The following is a 10,881-nucleotide window of genomic DNA, read 5'->3' as shown; positions in this document are numbered from 1 at the left end:
AAATCGGGAAAGCAGTGATGCAGAAATTATTTTCAATTCTTTGTGTAGCATTACATTTTTTCTTACTGTTTCTCTACTTCACATCTAAGGAGTTTTACTATTCTGACCCTGTGCATGCTACTGTAGGTGATCAAATGATAGGGGAAAAAACTCTTTTTATTATTTTTTTTCTTTCATTTTTTATTTCTCTTGTTCTTTCCTATGGCAAACTCATTTTTCAGTGGTGACAGGCAGTTGCTTGCAGAAGACAGGAGACAGACTGGGAGACATGCCTTCCAAGCCTGTTAGAATGGATGAAACAGTCTGCTGCAATGGGTTTTTCTTTGTAGGCTGCTAAAATTTGGGTAGCTAAGCAGGGGCTGCTGACTTGGTTATTTGAAAATGGTTAGGAAGGCCAGTCCTTTAATCTCAGATGTGCCAGTGGTATTGGCATGTGTGAAACACCTCCCCACCTGAGTCTTGTTTGCAATCTCTAAATGAGAAAGCAAGTTCAGCTGAGCTAGGTAAGAAGCTAACAGTTACCTTCCTGCTTGGCTGTCAGGTGCAGTGCTGTTGAAGCTGGTGTCAGTCACGGCCCTCTGACTGCACACCAACTGAAACCTGCAGGCAATTGCTGCCTGCCGTTTTGGTCAGGTGTAGTAAATTCTAAGTGGGCCAGAGCCTGTGTGCATTCCAGCTCTGCACCATAAATTAGTGCTTTGTAAAAAGGCCAGTTACACATATTCGTGTATATTAGCTATCCAGCCACAAAGAAAGTTTTGCTGTAGGAGTTTTCACTGTTTCAGGTATGTCCCCGTTGTTGACAAAAGGTCTAATGCTCTTGTATATATTCTGTATTCCTAGAAGCCCCTAGTGAAAAAAGGGTTTAGAAACCTGGAGCACAGAGACAGCTCCTTTAAAACTTGTCTGGACTTTTGGAAGAAAAAGAAGCTGTTTTATTCATTTATTAAAAATGATATTATAATACATGTTTCCACTTACATTCTGGTAATTTTCTTTGCACTGGCCTGTTAACAGTCCTTTCTACAGCATTCATTCTGTTGGTATAGAAAACAAAGTTCTGTAGATTGCCTAGAAAGAGTTTCTCTGAATCCTGATGCTAAAATAGGCAGTGGTTTACAGAAAATGACAGTGTGGATCACAATAAAGTAAAATCATGTTATATGCATGATATGCTGGTGCTAGTCTCTTCTCACAGGTAATTAGTGATAGAACAAGAGAGAATGATCTCAAGCTATGACTAGGTAAGTTTAGACTGGACATTAGGGAAAAAAAAATTCAAGGAAGGATTGGTCAGGCATTGGAATGGGCTGCCCAGGGAGGTGGTTGAGTCACCAACCCTGGATGTGTTTAAAGGTCATTTGGATGTGGTGCTTGGGGATAAGGTTTAGGCGTGAACCTTACAGAGTAGGATTATCAATTGGACTTGGTGATCCCAAAAGTCTTTTCCAGACTGAATGCTTCTGTGATTCTGTGATTTGCATCAGTTGCTAGTGATGCAAGTATGATGTTTGTAATTCAGTCATTCTTGCTGCTGTAGTCACCTGGCTATGGAAATGCCTTGACAGGAACAGGTGTTTGGGTAATTCTGAAAATTGCATGGAAGAGAAAGACAGTTTAAGCCAGTTCAATACAGTCAATTTGAATTGCTCATCTACTACAGAACTGATTGAAATTTAATGAGTTGAATTATCTCTGAATTAAGCTGATTGATAGGCTTGCAGTTGTGGTTTTGAACAAACTTATTTTTTTGTGTAGGTCCAAACTGGAAATAAACTGTAAAAGAAAAGCTTGGAAAGGGCTTTTAAACTATTTTCAAAATAGATGAATGGCCATGCATTAACTGGGAACTGAAGCTGTATTCTTACCTTGTTAATTTACATGAGTGAAATGTTTATGAAAACACAATAAATTTATAGTCATTATACAATGGTTTCTCACTCAAAATGTTCTTTCCTGCACGGAATTAGGAAGCACCAAGGGCTCTGTAAACATAGCTTTCTCACATGATTTTAAAGACTTGGTCTAGGCTTCGTTTCCTTTTCTCTCTCATTCCTAATAACAATAAAGGTAATATTAATGTTGGCAGCAGTAGTAATAGAAAGGCACATACAGAACACTTAGGTAACAAGAAGGTATTTAGAAAGATAAGCAAACCAGCTTTTTAGCCTAGGGGTTAAAAGCAGCTTCAGCACTCCATTTTGTGACTGCTCCAGCTAGACATTTGAGAAGGTGACTGATCGTGTAGCTAGGGAAGTTAAGGTATGATAAAATAACCTTATTAGAAAAATCATCTAAATGCTAGAAAATCCTTACTAGAAAAATAATCCAGGAGGAATGGAATAATGTACTGCACTGAAGTACAGTAGCATATTGATTCTGCTCTGTCAGAGTATTAAGGAATGAGAAAGATAGCAGGTGTCATCTGTAGAGTGCTACTAAAACCTTTATTTTTATTGATAGTTGCAAGCAGCAATGAGAAAGCCCAGAGGAATAAGTGCTTTATATACTGCTACAGAAACAATGTGAAACCTCTTATGCAAAAGCAGGTGTTCTTATTTACAACACACAAACTTCTCACGGTGTATTTGAAGAAAGTCAGAGGCTTTTTCTCCCTCTCTTTGTGACTGAATGTTTGCAACTATGGACATAAACAATCCACAAATGGCGTCTGCAGTAAAGTTCATTTCAGCAGGTGTTTAATCAAGCTATTCTGTGTTAACTCAAAACTGCCACAGCTGTGATATGCCCTAAGTTAAATCTCCATGCCTTCAGGTGTGTCCTGTATGCATTATAGTCACATGCTCCTAATTTTTGTTCCAGGTGGTATGAGAGCATATAGCCAGAGTTTCTCTAACAACCGAAGAGGTAGTTTCTAGAAAGCAAGCTGCAATGCCTTTGTATTGGTAAGTAACAATTCTTTGCATATAACTTCGATGATTTGTGTTGTTGCAGTTTTGTTATGCTGTTCTTGAGGGCTGGTATTAAGGTAACTATTATGAAATGGCCCTTTTAGAGGAAAAGGCTATGCTTTGTGTTCCTACCACGTGCCTGTAACCATGCTAGCACTCAGTTACCAGGTGTGATGTGCTTTTGTCTTTATCTTGAGAATCTTTCTGGTTTCTGAATAACACTTTGTTGTAATACACCCTGAGCCCAATAATAAGGTTATTTGAAACGTGCTTTTTTATCAGACTCCAGATCAAGTGGTTAGCAGACAGGTCTTCTGCAATGTCCTCTAGTCTGAACTGTTTTACCATTCAAAAGCTGTTTTCAGGTAACAGGATTCAAGCAGTCTTTTACTATCTCTGTATCTGAATACCTACATTAGTTCTCTGGTGACTGTATACAGACTGTCTGCCAGCAAGTATTTATCAGAAACTAAAATGCATTTCTGAGATCCAGTAATTGTTTCTTGGTGCTATGTGAGAAAGTTTTCTTGTCGGCGCCTAATATAGCTTTGTAGGGTGTGTGGGCAGCTAGCGAGGTGGCTTTACAGTGTATGAAAAAGGAAAGTCCTTTTTTCTCCTGAAACAAGTTTGAGCTAAATAGCAACGCATACCAACTTCTGCTGAAGAAGATGCTAGTGGACTGTGGAAACCACTCCAAAACACTCTTACGTGAGAAATTGTAGGCTCTCAGGTATCTACGCCTGCTAGGACCCAGAAGCGGTTGTATTTCTGAGATCTGGCGCTGGCGAAGCGGCTGCGGCGGGCGTGTGCATGTGGGGGAAGGGGGCTGCGTGGCTTCCAGGCAGAGCTTGGACCCTGAGCCTGGCCCGTGGCTCCGTCCTGCCCCGTGTCTGGCTTCTGTGCGTCGGGCCCGTGGCCAGAGCAGGTGTGCTCCTGGCTGCCCTGGGGAAGGGAGCGGCTGCTCGGTCAGGTTACGCTTCAGAGCACCGGGCGCCCCTAGCCAGGGGGGAGGGAGGCGACATGGGGACGCAGAGGTGCTGCGGCGAGAGGCTGGCGCTGCGGACCCAGGGGCCGTAGCCCCGCTTCTCCTCACCGCGGTGGGGCCCGGGGGGCGATGGCGAGAGACACGCTCCGCTCTGGGCAGGGCGTGACGCCGGAGCCCCGGGGAAACGATGCCGGACAAAGGCTTCTCCAAGAGGGAGTGGCAACCGTCCGCCGAACCTCGGGTCGCTGTCCGTCAAGACGGGGAAAGAAGGATCGAAGGAACTTCCCCAGGGGAACGAGCAGTCTCCTGCCCCCCAGGAGCCGGGGTGGGAGGGAGGAGGCGACAGCTGCGTTCCTAGAGGCGGGAGCGGGTCTCTCCCGTGCTGCTTTCCGCTCCCCCGAAGGTGGCTGCGGAGGCGGGGGAGGAGCCGGCTTCATCCTCGGGCGGGCGGCGGCCCCTCCACTGCGCCAACCTGCAGGCGGGCTGGAGCCAGCGGCCCCGCCCGGCCTCCGTCTGCGCCGGGCCGCGCCTCCCATCGCCTCTGTCCCGGGCAGAACCGCAAGCAGCCGCTTCCCGCTGCGTCGGTACTGGACTGCAGCTGGCTGGCAGCGAGGGCAACAAGCAGCAGCAGCATCTTGGAGCGCTTTCTTTTGCGAGTGCCCTTTCATCTCGCTCTGCCCGTTTCTCTGTCTTACCTGCAGCCTCTCCTCCTCCCTCCACCCACCTTGTAATTTCTCTTCCCCCCCTATTCTCTTACCATTTTCTGAGGTTGTCCTTTTTTTGTGTGCGTCTGGTGGTTTTTTTTCCTTTCCTTCTCCTTCCCCCATCCTGTTCATTTTTGGACCCTCTTCATCTAGTGCCTCTGAATTTCTTGATTTCTCCTGATTTTTTTTCTCTTGGCCTTTGCCTTGTCATGTCAAAATGGAAGTCAGGCATGACTGGCTTTCCTCATCCCCCCATGAGGGTTTCGAGCAGATGAGGCTGAAGAGCAGACCCAGGGAGCCTTCTCCAAGCCTCACCAGAGTAGGCGCGAACTTCTACAGCACTGTCAAGCAGCAGGACTACAGTGCCAGTGTTTGGCTGAGAAGGAAAGACAAACTGGAGCACGTAAGCCCGTTTCTATTTCACCCCTTTTTTTCCTTGTAGACTTCTGTCTAGGTACTCTGTTAGGTAATCTCTCTACCAGCTTGAAATCCAGAAGAGAAGTGGTGCTCCAGTAGTTGGACATGGCTTTCCCAAATGGTAGAGAAAGGACCTACTAAGAGGTTCCAGGCTGTTCAAATCTGAGTTTAATAGGATGTCACTACTGTTCCCAAACCACATGCAAGTCTCTTCCTAACTGCAAGTATTTTTTTAATGTTCTTGGTTTAAGCATTCTTTGATTCCTGCAAATTCAGCACTGATGTGGGAGGAGAAAGACTAGGATGGTGCAGATGGAGGTTAGAACATTTATCTCACAGTGGTTATAGGTCTATAATTCCTAAAAGGAAAAAAAGATTAAAATTCTATCTGTGATTTCCTTTCATGCCCCTCCTCATCTCCTTGTTCTTCATGCATGGGACTTTGAAAATACTCAGTGTGTGAGGTAGAGCAGGTTTCCTTTAAGACCTATATTCCTGCAGCAGTAATACATGACTTAACAAAGTGTGTTTGGGACCACAATAGAATTGATACCGTTGATAGCTCTGGTTAATATTTTATGAGCATTTAAGGTGCTTGTAAGTATTCCAGTCTTGGATGATGTTTGAAAGCATTTTTTGTGTTATTTCTAACGTAAAGGAAATGGGTTGAGATGACCTGCATACAGTGTAAGAGTTTTCAGAATAGCTCATTAGGTGAAACCCATTGTTAATGTACAGTACAACGACAACAGGAAAGTAGCCGCATTTACAAGGATGCAGAAGAACGTGGATGGGTTTGCATAATGCAACAGTCTGCCATTCTTTACATTAGTGAATAATTTGTGATCACAGTTACATTGGTTTCAAGATGCACAGAAAAGTGGGGTTTTTTTTGGTGATAGAGCCATCTGAAGTCTCTTGGCTAGGAGCAGTCTCTTTACAAGCATTTCATTACGAGAGAATCCTAGATGGCATAGTAGATTAAAGAGGAAAGCTGAAGAAAGCTTCTCTATCAACTAGTTTATGGAGTATTATCCTGTTTCCCCAATAATCTACAGAGTATTTTGTCAGTGAAATCTTGGACTTTAAATGTTTAGGTGTCTGGGGAAATGATGAGAAGTGATTAACTGTTGGAAATACCACGTTTCAAATGTTGAGAAAGATACTGACTTGTCTGGTTTCTTATACATTTTTGTGATTCTTCACACTAAGACAAGGCTTCACAGTAATAAGCTTGTAAGCAGAGTATTCTCCCATTGCGAACCAAGAAGAAAGGTCGATGCCTTGTTTCAGTACAGCTGAAATGTGGAAAGCATAAAAATCTGAGCTCTGTTTTTTTTGTTAAATGGTTTTTGCTACATGTACTTATGTTGATATATGTAATTGAATGATTACTAATTGTGGGGGGAGAATACTTTGTCAACAGTTTGATAGCTAACTACTGTTCTGGTATCTGAGTATTATCATGGTCAAAAATAGGGATTTTTAAATTGTACCACGATATTAGCCTGGACAAGAGAAATAGGCATTAATTTGTCTGAAGATTACACGTGCAAACATTTGTGTGGTTTAGTTGGGATTTTTGTTTGTTTCTTTTGTTAGTTTTTGTTTGGCTGGTTTTTTTGGATGATATCAATGTTTTGCCAGAATAGTAATCTCCAACAACTTCGCTGCATTGGTGTGAAAAGCTTTTTCCATCATCAGTCTGCTATGAATGCATGTTTTTCTGGAGTTTCCCTCTCACTTGATACAGCTGTTTTTATTCCCAGTTCCTATTTGAACATTGTAAAGAAAAAAAATTAAACATTGATATTTCTTGCTTGTCATGAACTATTTGTTGACATTTATTGTGAATACCCAGCAATACATTAAGTATTGCAATGGTATATATGTGGAACCACTTTATTACTTTAAGGTAACTGCATGGGGGTTGTAACAGGCTATTACATAGCTCCCTCAAATGAATGTGAATAAGTATTAATTTCTAGATTGTATTTTGCTTACATGATTTTGGACCAAAGTGGTATTTTTTATTTTCAGATAAATCTTTGAGGATTTTGAATCTTTCCATGCCAAAGAACTGATTTCCTGCACTCTTCTTCCACTCTAAAAGATAGACCAATTAATTTGAAATGCATTGTTTTGAATGTTATTGTCATTGACATATGATAGTTTATGGCCAGTATTGGATAATGAAAACACACATACTTTGTGAGGTGAATGGAGGACATGAATAGCATTTTATTGCAGCTCCCTCTGAGATAAGCACATTATCTAATACCTACAAAGAAAAGTCAAAATAGGAGTAAGCATTCACAGAGGCACTGATTTTGAAAGAATTGTCATCATAAATTTGATGCTACGTAATGACAGATGTAGGCAGAATAAGAGTATATAGTAAGTGAATATATGCATGAACAGATGTTGAACTTTTGATATGTATTCTAGACTTTGGGGAGGCCATTAGTTTTTTGCTTCATTGAAATGATTTCTTAAATTGATTTTGGTGTAGTTATAACAGGGATAAGATTGGGCCAATATATTTTGTATGCTGCTTCCAGTAAATCCTTGCAGACCTCAGAAGATACATTATGTTGGCTTTTAAAGCCAGTGGCATGATTTATTAATGTGTGACACTTATTAATCCCTATATACTTTGAAGGGCTAAAAATGTCATCTGAAACCAGTTTTTATCAATTTGTTTATATATTTTAAAATGTTAAAAAGTTGTGGGTTTTGATGTGGTATTTTTCGGTTCGATTGGAGTTTTTCGCAACATCTCAATTTGTACAGCGTAGTAAGGTGGTTCAATATTCAACACTTGCCATATCTCTACTGAAAGCACAGAACATGTTCACATGCACAAATAGGATACAGTTTCTTTAAAGCTATTCAAAATTTTAGTTGTTGGCTGTTCAAAGAGGAAGCAGAAACCTGGAACATATTGCTGGTGTCTTGATAATTGATTGTTCTTCAAATGGTTGCTAATACAGTGCCTCCTCACTGGTTAATTGTTTATGTGAGTTATCTTTCCAAGTGGCCATAACAGAATTGTAGCATGCAAGAGCTGAACACAACTCAACCATGTTCTCTTGTGAAATCAGATGCTGTATTTAAGATGAGTGGATTTGCTGTAACGTGTTTACAGACAGGCCAGCGAGGAGTTTTTGTTGAAGTGAGGTGTCACTGTACATGTGTACTGTAGCTGATGTGTCAACGAGCCATACTTTTAATTGAGAAAATTACTAGAGGAATTCTCACATTGCAAATGTGTCCTCAGTGATGCTGCAAACCTGTGAAATTCTTACAACTGAGATCGTTCAGATTCTGTGTATCCGCTTCAGGTAGTTCCTCATGCCTGTTTTGGAAAGTTGTTTGGCTGGTACTGGCAGTGTTGGAGTGAAAGCCCTTATGTAAAGTATTCTTAATGTCTCCTTTGCATACTGTTAGGGGTTTCGTCTTCGTGTATATTGCCTTTTTGTAAATGGAACGTGAATTAAGAACAATGGAGGAAGAGGCGGGGATGGAGATAAGGAGTACCTAACTTGATAGACTTTAGCTGGTAGGGGTCACCCTGTTTGGTTTAATTTGTAGCAGCTCTCCATCATGTCTGTATCCTTCCAGTAATGACAAGTACTATCTAGCTGCTTTCCTAGTATCTCAGTAATCTAGAGAACTTAATTTTAAATGTTTTAAAATGTTTAACACAACCAGGATAGATTTTTTTTTTTTTGTAAGATACAAGAGAGATGCTTCAAGCATATATTCTGTTTTATAACAAATTCAGGTATTCCTCTGAGATGTAGTAGTAGCCTTTTTCTAAGAAATATAAAGTTTAGTTTTTTACTTAATTTTGTTAAAGCATTTAAAATTCGGCCCTTTAAGAAGTTGCTTCAAGACTATAGCTGTTGGGGAGGTTTCTTAAATGAGGTTTGGAGGCTTTAGGAAGCTTTTTTGTGTTACTAGATGACAATTGCTAGAAAGTATAACATTAATTTTTCAGTGCAGTGGCAGTCCTGGTGTGTCAGTAACACTTTGTGGCCTTAGTGGACAGTGAAGTTGCTTGTAATCTCTCTGTGGTTCTTGGGAACTAGAGTAGATTCTTTTGAGAAAGTATCTAGGTTAGGGAATAGGTCCATGTCAGCCATACATATCCACTCATCAGCCAAACTGGGGACCTGTCCTGCTGCTTGTGACCTGTATGCCCACGTTTCTAGAACAGAGAAATAATGAAGTGTGCCTAGGTGTTACTGTATCTGGCAGGATGCAGCTGAGCCAGTTACTGAGATTCATCTGTCTTGCAAAGGAAGCCAGATAGCCTGCTCTTCCCTCAAAGTGACTTAAATACTGAGCTTCTTGTGGTCACCTGTCTACTATGCCTTAGTGGATGGAAGGGCCACGTGGCTAAAAATGAGAGAACGTGTGGAGGGTTAGGAGGAGGAGACGAGCAAATGGCTTTTTGGTGCCAATGAGGCTTATGAATTCAATCAGAAATTATCTTTGTATTAGGCTGCAAAATTATAGATTTTTTTTGTGCTTACCTCTCAAAACTTAGTGTGACTTTAAAAAATATTTTAATATTTGTTCCTTAGAATCCTTTTGCTTTGATAAAGGCTTTCCAAATGTAACATAGGATTTGTGTATTGCTTGTATGGATTTGGCTTCTTTTCCTTTGAACAATGCCTCGTGCAGTCTGACAGTGTGGATAGTATCTATCTCTGAACAGAGAAATATTGGAGTGCTATTTTTAGCAATACCTCATTGGCTTGGTCTCCGAAGACAGAGACAAATGTACTGTTTTTCTCACTTTTCAACAGCTGGAGATTCTCTTCTCTATATCCATTATTCATAGGTGAATACATTTATGCATTTTGTTAATTTTTCTTATTAAAACCGATTTTTCTTAAAAACTCAGTGAGTTCTGTTTCTAATTATATGCCAAAATAATCAGGAGATTATTTTATAATTCATATAGTTGCTGGAACTCATAAATAGTAGTAATTCTATTCTAATTCTTATTCCTCTATTTACAGTTGTAATGAAAGGTTTAATGTAACAAAAAAAGCTAGTGTGCTTGAGAATTTCTGCTGACAAAACAAATGGTGATTCAGGTAATTCTTGCCATTCTGTCAATTTTGGATTCCCCCAAGGCATCTTGAACTGTTTAGAGCAGAACCAAGTATGGAGCAGTGCTGAGATAGCAACTGTGATCAATTTAACTTTCATGTTACTGTAATAAAGGCATATTTACTTGGTTCTTGATTCTCTAATTCTCTAAAAGCTATTCTAGTATATGCTACACAAAGCCTTTCATAACAAGCAGGTGTGTGCTTGTTTTGAAACACATAATGTCATGTGGCAAGTCTCACTAGTGCTTATTGTGTTGCTGCCTGTAATTCTCTGATTGATCCTTTGTAGGCAGGAGCTTTCTAATAAGGGGATGTGTGTTTGCTGAATAAACTTAAGGCATTACCTCAGCTGAACTCAGGAGAATGGTGTTAAAGGTGACAGTGATTTGAACAATACTTCATCAGTGCAGCTTGACCTTGTTTCAAAGCAGTGGCAAAGTCTCCAGTGACTTCACTTCTATGGATTTAAGTTGTATGCGAGCTCCATGCTCAACTGTGAAGGGTTTGGGGAAAAAAACCCAAGTCCAGTACATGGTGTTAGGCAGTTGAAGGGAAAATCAATCTTGCAGTACTCACCTTTTCTTGTGCTTTAAGGCTCTGTATCGTCAGGCTAGTTGCTGGATATATTATTTCAGTTAGCACAGGGAAATCTTTTAAGAGGCTATGAGAAGGACAGAAGACACTGCAGTGTAACAAACGGGTATTAAGAAACTGTAAGGTGCATGTGAGTGTGT

General features: G+C 40.8%; 1 protein-coding gene across 1 annotated transcript in view; it reads left to right on the top strand.

Annotated features, from left to right (window-relative positions):
• The first annotated feature begins 695 nt into the window (after positions 1–695).
• The window catches only part of PLD5 (phospholipase D family member 5), a 161,879-nt gene continuing 151,693 nt past the window's right edge, over positions 696–10,881 (top strand). Inside the window, 4 exon segments of the mRNA XM_064158637.1 lie at positions 696–785; positions 2,824–2,906; positions 4,830–5,004; position 7,812. Of these exon segments, the coding sequence (XP_064014707.1) occupies positions 2,893–2,906; positions 4,830–5,004; position 7,812 (190 nt within the window). The 5' untranslated portion in view covers positions 696–785; positions 2,824–2,892.

The sequence above is a fragment of the Pogoniulus pusillus genome, chromosome 18, assembly GCF_015220805.1.
Source record: "Pogoniulus pusillus isolate bPogPus1 chromosome 18, bPogPus1.pri, whole genome shotgun sequence".
Classification (NCBI taxonomy): Eukaryota; Metazoa; Chordata; class Aves; order Piciformes; family Lybiidae; genus Pogoniulus; species Pogoniulus pusillus.
The sequence above is the reverse complement of the archived record's forward strand: the minus strand, read 5'-3'. Positions and strand labels throughout refer to the sequence as shown.